This window comes from Scatophagus argus, chromosome 20, assembly GCF_020382885.2.
Source record: "Scatophagus argus isolate fScaArg1 chromosome 20, fScaArg1.pri, whole genome shotgun sequence".
NCBI lineage: Eukaryota > Metazoa > Chordata > Actinopteri > Scatophagidae > Scatophagus > Scatophagus argus.
In genome coordinates, this window is record NC_058512.1 from 15880477 (window position 1) to 15893568 (window position 13092).

The 13092-nt window shown below is 41.9% G+C and overlaps 1 protein-coding gene across 1 annotated transcript in view; it reads right to left on the minus strand.

Annotated features, from left to right (window-relative positions):
* Positions 1 to 10199, minus strand: part of whrna (whirlin a) — a 111481-nt gene extending 101282 nt beyond the window's left edge. The window contains exon 1 of the mRNA XM_046374759.1: positions 8513 to 10199. Coding sequence (XP_046230715.1) covers positions 8513 to 9256 — 744 coding nt within the window. The 5' untranslated portion in view covers positions 9257 to 10199. The remainder of the gene's footprint in view (positions 1 to 8512) is intronic.
* Between the last annotated feature and the right edge of the window lie 2893 nt (positions 10200 to 13092).

Genomic DNA, 13092 nt, shown 5'->3' on the forward strand with positions numbered 1-13092 from the left:
CAGCATTCATCAGTGCAGCATGCCACAACACAAAGACGGTCAGAAGTGCCCCCGCCTACTCAACTGAAGCAATTTATAAATATTTCATATTATAATTATAGAGAGGGATAGAACTGTGGTGCTAAATGAATCTTTGAGGTATTTGCATTTGCTGGAAGGGTGGGACAATGTTTATCATGAAATCATCAATTGTTAATATTTGTTCAATATCAATATTTATCGCAATATGGCCAGTGAGAGCAAAAATCACAAGTTGCATGATCGGTGGGTTGATTTTTGTTAACTTTGTTCCACTTTTACGCATTAGACATGAAATTGTGTTCTTCATTGTTCCATTCATCCGCGTTTCTGCTTCCTCCTTGCCAACTCCTCGTACTGCAGCCAAATTATGTAACAGTCTCTTCTGATTAAAAGCTTGAGAGGCATGCATTCCTCCACTTTAAGCAGCTACTCACTAAGAATCTAAACTGACCAAAACACTTCAGCTCTATTCTTAATACACTTTGGTCTCTAAAGTAGATGTGCAGAAGTGCAGAAGAAATACTCTCTATCCTGGCTGGACTGCACAGTGTGCAAACATTTATTCACTGTGGGGTGTGGATAACGTGTGAAAACCTCCAGCTATGTTGCGGGAATATGATAGTTCTCTACAGGAAATACAACAGAGAAAAAGGAGACATTGTTTAGGGTAAAGTCAAACTTAGAGATTTCTTTTTCTTTTTGAAGACATGAGAAAAGAGAAGAATGTCTCACACCACAGGATGGATTCTTTGTAGCTGATGGAAATGTTCATCTGTCCTTGAGGCACAGAATTCAAACTGCCAAAAATTTAAAAAGAATGAGCGCACATCCTCCAAACTTCAGCCATGACTTGTTTCAAACTCATACAACAGCCCACGGTCACAACTGGAGGCCAGCCAGTGCAAGTCAGTGGCCAAATAAGCATTGTACAGTGAAGTATAGATGAGCCAAGCGTTTAGTTTAAGGACACCACAAGGGTAGTTTTTCCAAGCAGCACCAATTCACTTTGTTAAATCAGAGTTTCTCAGCTGGTCCAACTATTCCATCTGCTCCCCTCTATTACAGGCCTCTGCTGCCCAAATGGAATAATGAGCATATTAATTGTGCCATTTTCCAGTTCACTATATCATATTAAAACGTACAGTGGTGTATTTTCTTATAGCTCCATTTAATAGAACTGGAAGGAAATGTGGGCATTTGGTGTGTCAGTGGGTTTTTTGGTAATGAAAATAAACTTCATTTTTGTGGGGCTTCACAAAAGAAATGCTCGTGTTACTAGTAATGTTGTACTAATGCTCTAAGCACATAAAGAACACTGGGGCCTCAGCTGCACACTGGAGAGCTGCAAACACTGCCTGAGTGGTGTAAAATGTTATATACCGACAACTGTAGGAACTGTAAATTAGCTTTAATGTTAGTTTAATAAGGTAGAACTTAAATAAAACACTTGGAGAAAAATAAACAAAATTGGAACTAATTAGCAGGTGAAATAAATGAAAGTTGTGGTCTTGAAATACCACCATTAAATGACGACAGATAAACGAAATGCTAAATTTCCTAGTTCACACTGAAAATTGGGCATATCACACCGCTGACTTTTTGTTGTTGCTCGAGTTAATTACTTTTAAGAAATGACACTTAAGGGGAAAAGTCTTGGTGCTCCTAGCATTTGCAGAACTAAAAATCAATTCTCAGTAATACTAGCAGTGTTTAAAAAAAAAGTCAAGTGTAATAATAATAATAATAAAAAGAAAACCTTGTGTGGCTGAGGAATTAAAAAAAAAAAAATAGAAAGGTTACTTTTATAACCCCACAAATCTTTAGAAACACTTGAAAGCCAGCCAGCCAACCAAAGGTCCCTTCATTTCATCATGAACACGGACTGCTCCTGCAGCTTGTACACTTCAGTGTGATGTGTTTGCTACCAGAGAGAGGCGATGACTTCAAGGAGCAACTGCATTCTCTCAGCCATTTACAGTAGGTGGGTGGGGGGCATCTTTCATATAAATCAGAGCATAGCAAGCACACTGTAATGTGTATACACATAAATTATTTGCATGAGTGAGCACATTCACCAATAAATGAGCCTCTTGTGATATATAAAAAGCCATCTGAAACCCCAGAGATGTGCTTATGTAAACCAATGTGCTTTCAGAGACTGCTATAAATGGAACCGTGGCAGAAGGAGGCCAAAAAACAAGTTATCCACTTGTTTGGTCTACAACCCCAATTTCAAAACAGCTGTGTAAAATGTAAACAAAAACAGAGTGCAAACGTTTGCAAATGCACTGTGTTTACCAACAACGGCTTTACAAAATGTCTAGCGATATCCTTTATACAATCGTGTTTCTTTGTGTTCAGAATAAGCATATATTTACAAAAATGAATGAGGTTGGTGAGGTAAAACATTGCATATATTGTCTTTGTACTGATTTCACTTGAGTATGTGTCAGAAAGGATTAGCAAAAACTGGACCGCATGCCGTTTGGGAAGAGGTAAGTGTTTTTGCCCAAGGGCAAATCAGTAGCAGCTACTGAGAAAAAGAAGGAGAAGACAAATAACTCACCCTTGTTGTGATTTCACCCACACAGCAAGGTGTCTAACCTTCAGGGTGCCTTTAGGCAACAATCAGCCCCATGTTTACACAGAGTGGCATTCAACCTTTTTGTGACTCGTCAGACACTGTTATTAGATACAAACCAACACAAGTATGTTAACACATGTCCAGAGGCCAGGTCTAAAGGCATCTTAGCTCATTTATTCCAGTCTGTTCTCCGTACTGCTTAGTCACCTATAGCAACCACTGTGTCTTCATACTGCCAAGACTCTCAGGTCCACGCACTGAGCCCAGCAGCTGTAACCACCGCTGGGTTGGACGCAGAAGTAGAGCCTGTTCAGCACCGTATAAACTTTTCAATTCACGTCCAAGAAAAGCCAATATACACCAATTTTACAGTTTTCATGAGACAACAGTATAAGCCCAAGACAACATTCCCATTTCCAACATCCGCTTTGGTAAACTTTTTGTTGAAAGTTTCAAACTAGCACTGCTGGGGAAAGTTTACCCAAGAAAACAGAGTCCTCACCCTGGAAGCATTTTCTCGTGCAAAAGTGAAACATGAATTTGTTCCATTAAGGCAGAATGTAAATCCCACAGCTTGTCAGTCATGTACAGTACTCACACTTTCTCCTGTCAGGCCCTGGAGTGACTGTTTGCATTTTTCTGGGTTTTTTTTTGACATTTTGTGATATGAGTACCTCCTGGCAGCTTGACAGACGATTCAGTCCGTCTGAGGACGTCGGGAGATGGTCTCGACATGTTTTCATCATAAGAAATTTATTTCCTCTGTGGCACCCAGCGGAAACCCATATTATGTGAGCTGTCACGAGCTCCCATAGGTTAAACTAGGCTAACTCTAACACTTAGCGGAATATAGCAAAACCCTGACTTGTTAAAACAAAAAATATTTTCCAGAAAATATATTGTCTCATATTTGGATCAATATCTTTCACCGACACTTTCTCTGCGTCTCAGCTTCTCGGCGAGCAGATTCTTCGTACGAGCAGTAAAAATGTTGGCATCAGTTGGGTTAAAGACATGCAATGTTAAGATGTTAACTTTTCGGAACAGTGAACAGTGAATTTTAAGTGGTGAGCTTGTATACATACATACATACTGACTTTGACACCTTTGTGGTCGTCCTTTGAAAGTCAAACAAACTCTTTAGCTGATGTTCAAAAGGGTTTACAGTTTAGAATGAAGTGTTCATACATATTGAGAAAGAAAACATGTCTTTGAAAGAGGCCCCCACAGTTCACATAATGTTAAGTCAATGAAAGACAGAAATATTGGGGATACTCCTTTCAGGTGCTGGGCTAAGTAGATGCAAACAAGATTTAAATGAAACAGTCTGGGATGAATTCTACAGGGTGGACGGATGAGATAGGAAGAAGGTTAGGAACATACAGAACATAAATAAATAAATAAATGGATTGGAAAAAAAAAAAAGAAAAATTAAGCTTTCGACAGCAAGCATTCCGGTGCAGGTCTGAGTGTTTTGCAACATCGAGCAAGGCGAACTTCTGCCACGACTGCAGAATCAGCTCTATTCAAGCTATGAATCAATTAATACCGTCCTCAAGTTTAACGAGATTTCTATCTGCCTCCCACCATCTAATCAACACACCAGCCATTAGCAGGCTGCACTGCTGCTCCGGGCCACTCAGCTCCCATTCCTCTGACTTCTGGCCAAGTCTTTGCATGTCAATGTGCCTGGCAGCAACCCAGGTGTCGACCCAGTGAATTTACACCAGCCAAGTCTTCTATGTTTTTTGCTCTTTTTTTTAAGTACCATCTCCCTCCAGTCCCCTTGCAAACCAGTTAACATAAACATTAACATAAACTACCCCAAGATCATCCCGCAGATATTTTGTCTTGTGCCTTCCTCTCGTTCTCCCTAGGTGTCCACCTTTGTGTCTCTATGCCAACATTCCATCTCTCACACCCTCCTCAGACTTGGGACCAATCAGAATAACAAGTCAGAGAGATAGGCTGCTTCTCTTGGAGATGTTGTGGCTCTGGCTCCAAAACAACAAGATTTATGTCCTTAATCCTATCCTGTCACATCTCCTGACTGGCCAGCACAGCACAGAGAAGATGATAAAGAAAAGTCCAAATGCTGACTGGGCACCTAACCTTGGCAGTGGCTCTGGGGACTGGGGCCAAAGCAGGCTGTTGGGATGAGGAGAGTCAGAGACAGAGAGAAATACAGCTGTAAGCCCTTGACACGTCCCCTGGGCCAAACAACAATCTACTGCTTTCACAGGCCATCCCTGAACCCATCAGGCAACACGGGTTTGTGTAAGTGGAGCGGATTAAGCCAAAGTAGAGATATAGAGTGGACAGAAAACAGTGTGAATAAGTAATGTGCTGGAAAGAAAATAAGTTACAAAGACTCATTTAAAATCACCCTTGTTGTTGTTGTTTTTTTTCTGGAATTAGCGATTTGTTATTTGTGTGCATATCATTCTGGCTAAGCAAAAAATGAACAGAACAGAGAAAATGACCAGAGTGGACTGTCTTTTTAAAGATGCTAATTCTAACCAATTACACCCACATGAGGACTAGTGGACCAGGACTGATTTATCTGTCAACCAACTGATCAGGCCAATGCATTGAATTCTGAGCTAACAGGCTGATCTCTGCGCTGACGAGGCAGATAAACAAAACCTGTCTGCAGACAATGCATGTTTTCTTTTCTTGTTCTTTTGTTGTGACTTGTTCAGTTAAACAAATGTTCACCGGAACCAATAAACAAAGAAAGTTACCAGAGGTGCCCCAAAGGATTACGCTGCAGCCGTCGCATCCGTGTCCCAGCTGCCAGCTGACTGAGTGAGCAGCAGAGTTGGGCGATAACTCTCTTTGGGTTCATCACTGAGACCTCTCTCACAGCACCCACAGCCGTTTGACGAGACGTTAATGCAGAAGCAGTGATTAGTGGAGCTTTGAATTTGGATACTCTGTGGGAGCAGAGTTCAGTTGAAGGGAAGGAGTCTGGTCTGGATGCAGTTGCTGTCACTGCTGAGTTCGTCTTCATGGACCGGACAGCAGTTTATTCAAAGGTGACATTTCATCTGTCAAATGTGCCAGAAACTAAAATGCATCGAGTTGCTTTCATACTTGGCTGGCAGCTTATAAGTTGGCTATAAATTTTCAACATAAAGATAATTTTAGAAAGGAGCTGTAATGAATAAAATTAATGAAGCAGTGAAAGGCATTTGAAATGTATATATTTCCTTCTGTTTACTGACAAACGATTGCATAACATGATGGAAAGTGAATATCCGCAAATCTCCTTAAACATAACAAAACTTTCCACACAACAGACAGCGTCCCATACTCTGCTTGTTCCAACAAATCACTGAGGGTATATCATGTCCAGAATGAGTGAAATTCTGAAACCTAAGATTCTGTGGCATAAAGCAGGAATATTAAGGGTGTCATGTGGTATCTTCACTAGAATATAATTGTGTGGTCTACAATGTGTGGCTGTACATGAGTCCGGTGAACGATGAAGTCTAATGAACTCAATAGTAGGCCTGGTAGAGTTTAAAAGGTTAAAATGATTACAGCTCTGAAAGCCTGTAATAACATTTAGACTAAACCGAAAAGGCATAAAAATAACTGAACTCAAGCATTAATGACCTCCAGAGAGATTTGATCTGAGACTCGTGTTGGCTGGGTGCCTGCCCCATCAGCCTAATAGAAGCCAAACAGCAGTGGTAGCAGTATAGCTAGCAGAAGTCATAGCATAGTCCCTTATTTTCATCATTATGGAAGGCCTAGTAGCAGAATGAGTAGCAAAACAGTCAGGAAATAAGGATTCACTGACAATGGCTCAAAAGTGTGGATAAAGAAAATGAGGGCATGTCATAAACAGAGAGATGTTTCATCCCAAGCGACACAAGCACTCACATGAGAATTTTCTGTGCCATCTGAAAAGGACCCTCAACAACAGAACTCTCTCACTGTTGGTTTACGGTAACAGCAATCAATAGGTTTCGCTCTACAAAAGAGAGAGACATCTTTAAATGTGGAGAAAATTGATTGGAATAACATGCTTGGTTAATGCTGCCATTAGTATTCTGTCCGGTGCAGTCTGAGATCACGTTCGATATGGGGTGCACAGACGTCCTGCTGCAGTCTTTTCAAAGAATTTGGTCTGAAGAGCAATTTTAGAGAAGCTACTGACACAAAATTAAACCAGTGGTCAAATCTGCAGAGAACTATGCATTAACACACACTGTTACACTTTGGTATTACAGACAAAGCACTTAACAAATTTACCAAGTATAAATGTTTGCCACAAAATATAACAGAACACAATTAGAACATTTCTCCCTATAGAGCCTTAAATGTACTCTATGAGGGGTAGTATGTGTCTCTTGGCTTTAGTTAAAAGCCTGTAGGTGCTGTATTATGGTTTTACCTTATGCCTGAGCCCTGCATAAAGTGAATTACAAAAGTCCACATTAGAGGAGATAAAAGTGTGGATGACTTTTTTTCCCCCCTAAACCAGTGAAGGTTAGAAAGGACTCAATTTGAGCTATAATCCATGGCTGTCAGGAGGGAACAAACTGGTGACCTTTCAGAAGACAGACATACAATCATTATTCTAAAAAGCAGCTTATACTGGTGCTTTCCCGCAACTTTTTCTCTCCTAGGTACTATTGCCTTACTGATAATTCTTCTGCCTATAAAAGTGCAAACCCTGGCCTGCCTGATTGGATGGAAATCAATCTTCTTTTTTCTTTATAAGCCTAAGTGAAAGTCTCATTAAGATTGAAATCAGTTTCAAATCAGACCTCATCAAGAAGGCTACAGACACTACTGGAAGAATAAATACAATACCCACATAAAAAGGCTGAAAAAACAGCCATATGCTACACAATAAGGCTAATTTAATTGCTATGAGTTTCGAAAATATAAACATAAAGTGAAATCAACAAATAAAGCAAAAGCGCTGACTGTGAGTGTGATTTTCCAGAAGTTTTAAAGCCGAACTGAACCTTATGCAATGTGACAAAAATGTGAAAACTGTGGCATGAAGTAGAGAGAAAAAAGGAGGCACAAGCAGTTAGATGAGAGAGAAGAAAACACTAAGAAGAATTTCAGAACCAACGACAGATCACAGGGCTCATAAAACCAAGGACCTCACAAGGTTTCCTCTTAAATCAGTCCTGGCTGTACACAAATCAGACATGCTCTTTTATCACCTCATTTGCTAATAGGCTTTCTTCACACTAGGTGGCATTAACAATGGTGCACAGGGCTAAAGCAGGCCCCAGTCTTTATTCTCCAGTTTCTAGCACTGTGGACAAGCTCAAGCCCCTTCTACACAAACACACACTCCCCTCTATGGTTACCAGCTGCTCTGAAGGTGTCCAGTTACACGCATGAAGTAGTAGTTGCTAGAAGTAGTAGTCAGTGTTCAGTTTGCACAACACTGTTGCTGCAACATGTTGCTCGCCAACTTGAAAAACACCCAAAGCTGATTTTAGCCAACTGAATTCATTCACTCCCACGAAGGAGGAGGAGGGAGGGGTGTTCGCTTCAAGAGGTCAAGTCTGAACACACAGAGGTCTGCCACATAATTCATATGAGGCAGGAGCTTATTATACAGAGCTGTAGGTTTAGAGGACAAGGTCAGTGCAAATAGTTCCAAAGACTGTGACATTCGTTTGAACCCTCTGAACTGCTGAGGGCTACTAATTTATACCCTGTGCCAAAAGGATGAATGCACATTCTGTCCAGTCCGAACCCTGTGCATGGACATTCTCTTTAGGTCCTTCTCCAAATCCACGGCAAATCATCCTAGTATCTTTGTGGGGCCTCCTCTCATGAGGGTCCTGCACACGCAGTTCCCTCTTTACCCCAGTCGGACGCCCCTGTGTGCAGGTTTGGCAAAGTAAGTAAAACAAAGAAACTTACCTTAACTGCTTCAGCATGAGTGACTTTGTCGAAGACTTTATCGTTGACCTTCATGATCTGATCACCGATTCGGAGACCCTGTTTTTCCGCCAGGCTGCCCGGCTCCACCAGGGACACGTAGATGCCGACCCCGTGCTCCGAGCCGCCGCGGATGCTGAAGCCCAGGCCCTCGTTGCTCTTGTGCCGCTTCATGGTGACCTGCCGCAGCTCGCCCGGCGGCTCGTGGATGAAGTTCCTCCCGAGGAGCGGCACCAGTGGAGCTGTCCCGTCGCTGCTGGTGCTGAAGCTGTCCGGGGAGCCGCGCAACGCCACCTGAAACTCCGGCGGGTTGTTAGGCGAGAAATGCCCCGTGGGGGTCGGGCTGGCGCTGGGGAAGTCGCTCGGCTGAGGTTCGGCGTTTCCGTTGCTCGCAACTAAATCCGATTTTAAGTAGAGGCCCTCCGAGGTGTACTGCTCGAACAGAAGCTGGTCGGAGCGGGGGATGACCAACCGCAGCATGGGCAGAAGTTGCCTCTTGCTGGGTGCGTTGAGGATGACGTTGAGGGTCTGCACCAGGTCGTACACATTGCGTTTGGAGTGGTAGACGTTGAGGCAGTGGATAAACTGCTCCCTCTCGAAGTCGTTGAGCAGGAGGTTGAGCGCGTTATGCAGCTTCCTCACGTTGGCCGAAAGAGTCCGCGCGCTGGACGCCACCGAGTTGGCCGAGGAGCTGAGCGACATGCGCTCCAGGTCGGTGCTGCTCATCCTGGCGAGGTGACCGGGACGCGGCGCAACACTTGTGCGAGTCAGAGAGCAGGCATGACGGGCTGGTGGCACGGGATCAGACCGGTGCTCGGCATCACGACCGGTGGAGGACGTGCACTCCGGTTATATCCATGCTGTCTGGCTCTGACAGATGATCCACTTATTGTTTGCAACTGGCTGGACACGATGAAAGCGGCGACTTCAACGGGCAATTAAGCCCAACTAATTCAATTTCACAGTTGACACCAGTTAATTAGCACTTACCATAATTTTAATATCGGTAATTGAATTCTGTAAACTTCACGTCCGAAGCGGTGCGTCAAACCCCGGACGTGCAACAGCCTCGCGCAAAACTCGTCCCGCTCCGTCAGAGAGCTTAGTAATAAGCCACGTAAGGATGTCAGCCTGCGTGTCATTAGCTGCCGTCTTATTTTCCAGAAGGTCAGGTGGCTGCCGTGCCACCGCTTCTCTGGTGTCCGCCTCACCGCCAACAGCTCCACAAGGCGGAATAAATCAACACCAGATCTCGAAACGACTTGGCCCGACTGTTGCGCACGCAAGTCACAATGAAAGGCTTTTTTAACTCAACGAAGAAAAAGAAAATAAAAAGTTATTTTTGTTCTCACGCTCCCCAGTGAGTTCACTCTATCCCGCTCCGGACTCCGGTTTTACTTCCAAACGACGTAAAGTATAAATCCAGCAGCGTTTCACGGACCAAGCAACTCCACCGTTTCTCAGTCGCCTGTTTGTTGGTCTTTCTTCCCCTCTTGATCTGTGCGGTTGCAGCGTGGAGGTGGCTCCGCTTTGCAGACGTTATTCCAGCGACAGAGTGGAGACGACTGGCGACTCTCTCGCCTCCGACTGTCCTCTGTCAGGAAATGACGCAGCCTCGTGCAGCCAATACCAACAACACGCGCTCGCTTCCCCGTGCCCATGGCACTTCCGCAACTAATTACTCCCCAAAAAAGAACCTTAATTAGACACCACAGCAGGCTGCATTGGACTGTGCAGGCTGTGAGTGTGTTTTCAGTCCTTTTTTGTTTAACTTTGAATCCCGTGTAGGCTACATGTTCTATAAAAGCAAAACATGAAGTGCGGCTTCAAATGTTATAATTATAAAAAAAATAATGTTATAATACAATATAGTATAATAAAATATAATATAATATTTTTTTTTCTCTTTCACTATTGCAACTCATTTCTGTTTAGAACTATGCATTTAAAGTTAGTGTTAAACAATTTTCGTTGCTGCTACTTAATGTTGTTGTTGTTTTGTTTTTTTCAAAAGACAACTGACAAGTTTTACTTTACAAGGCAGCCTATAAATAAGTTAATATTCATCAAATACCACATGCTTTGGAAGACATGCAATAAATAAAACATTACTGTGTTTCTTACATATACAGATACATCAAGAAATCATGCATGACCGAAACATCCAACATAAGCCTATTTAATGTTCAGAAACATCTGGTATGATGGAATATATCCAAACAGTTACTTTACCTTGTATGGAAATAAAATAATCAAAGAAAAAGTACAGCACAGAGAAGGAAAAAATTTAATGATTGATGATTTAAGTGGATTTTACCCCCAAAATGTCCCCCAGTTGCCATAGGGGCCTAGCATTTTCCAGCACTGAGCCCATATGTGAATCAGTTGGTATCACTGATGCTTGCTTGTTGGTTGATAACCAAAAGAAATCCAGAAGGGCTTCAACTCAGACGTCGCCTAAACAATCACTGCTGCTACAGTGGCTCATAATATACGATGAGCACGACTGCGACTACACCTACTGCAGTAAAACTCAAGTCTGAATGGAAAAAGTCAAAAGTAAAAATATTTCCACTGAGCTGCTGTGTCTCAACAGGTGGCACAGCGGCTCAGTGGAAGTATTTTTACCTTTGACTGGTTTTTAAACTGACTGGTTTTTAAAGGTCAGCTGTTCGTGTTGAATGGGAAGGTTAGAAAATTTGTTACAAAAATATTTCAAGGATAATTGATCACTGATCAATAACAATAACGATGAAATTAGACTGAATTTCAGATTAAATCAGAGATTGTTCTGGTGACTCACTGGGACTAAATAATTACTAGCTGAGTGCCATGATGTCAAGTACAGCATATTACTAAATGGCTATTATAAAAATATATACAAGAAGATACAGTCTTCTTTTTACAGGCACAAGAACAACTTTCAATGTTATTTTCGGACCATGGACTAAAAAGACGAAGTTGGGTAGTTTCAGTTTATTTGGTGTTGTGGTTCTACATTTCTGTAATAAATTCTTTTATTGCTTTTTTTTATTATTATACATATACTTAATACATGTGTCCCTGATTCTGACCATTTCCTTCTTTCTGTGGACAGACATCAGTCTCTGTCTGCTGGAAAAGCTAATGCATGAGTCCTCAAGCAGTTGCCAAAGGGGGAAAGTGTAGTTGACCTCAGTTGCCCGAGTGATCAATGACAAGGGCAAAACGGTGATGATATCAACGGCAAATGAAGCCCAGTACAATAGCACTGTGCTATGACCTCCTTAAAATCTGCAGCTGCTGAGAGCTGAATATTCTTTCAGCCTTATTAACCACTAACTGGAGCGTTTGAAAGGCTGACCTGGGCAAAATGAGTACCGTCTGCTTTCCGAAAAGGAACGATTGTGTCATTTTAGTTTGAAATTGTGACCAAGGGTGCACTGGGCGATAGAATTGCGAAATTCAAAGTAATTAACAAGGATGAAAATGGGCCAAGTGACTTGGAAAATGAATCAATAAGACAGAGAACGCATGAAATATCCAAGGAACAAATGAGGTTAAAGCAGAGCTGACTGAAATAACAGATGAAGTCAGCACTCTGCTTCCTGAGAGTGACACAGCAGAACTGTCAGCAAAGCAGCAAACCAGGCAACTGAGATAAACGCAAGAGAATCTGATAGCATATGCATGGTTTCAGAGGACGAGGTTTATCAGTTAATGATTTCCTTCTCTTCTCTTTACTTTCCGCCTTTTTCTAAATAAGCATTCCAATTTCTGTTTATAAGAAAAGAGATTTGATATCAAAGATTAGGGCTGCAACTACTGATTACTTTCATACTCAGTTAATCTGTATTTAAGTTTAATGGATGAATAATCTTGGCTGTAAACTAACAAGAAAAATAGGGTGGGGGAAACATCAGAAGTTAACCGAGTCCAATATGATGTCTTCAAATTACTTCAACACCCCAACATATTCAATATTCATACGATACAAAATGAGGAAAAGCAGCACATTCTCATATTTGAGAGGCTATAACTGTTGACTGATTTTTTGATAATCAGCTTTCTCGGGTGTTGCTGGAGCCTGTAAAATCAGGGAGTGTATATTTGTTAGTCCCACAATAACTTGTAAATGAAGACCCTTTTTAGACAAACCATGAGATCCACTAACAACTACAATAATACTAACCAATGCTTTCTGTATGGTGAGTCTGCAGTGGTAAATTACTGGCACATAATAAAACCCATGATTACCATAATTTGTCTCCAGGTGAGCACAAAGACCAAATCAGAACAAAAACAATGAAATCAAACGTGCATTCTCTCAAAATACAGTGGACCCTGGAATGACTGAAATGACACACAAGGCATGAAGTGCAATAAAGTTAGTTTTGAGTCCTTTTCTAATTGCACAGACCAGGACAAATGTTTAGAAGCTCTCTGTGTATGAAAGGTGTCCGCTGTGATTCCAATTGCCTGCATGGCTGAAAAGTGTTTTTGACAAATAACGCTGTCTGGTTGAAATGACACAAATGACCCACAGTAACTAAAACAGTTAAAGGTATTTATGAAGCTAGTTT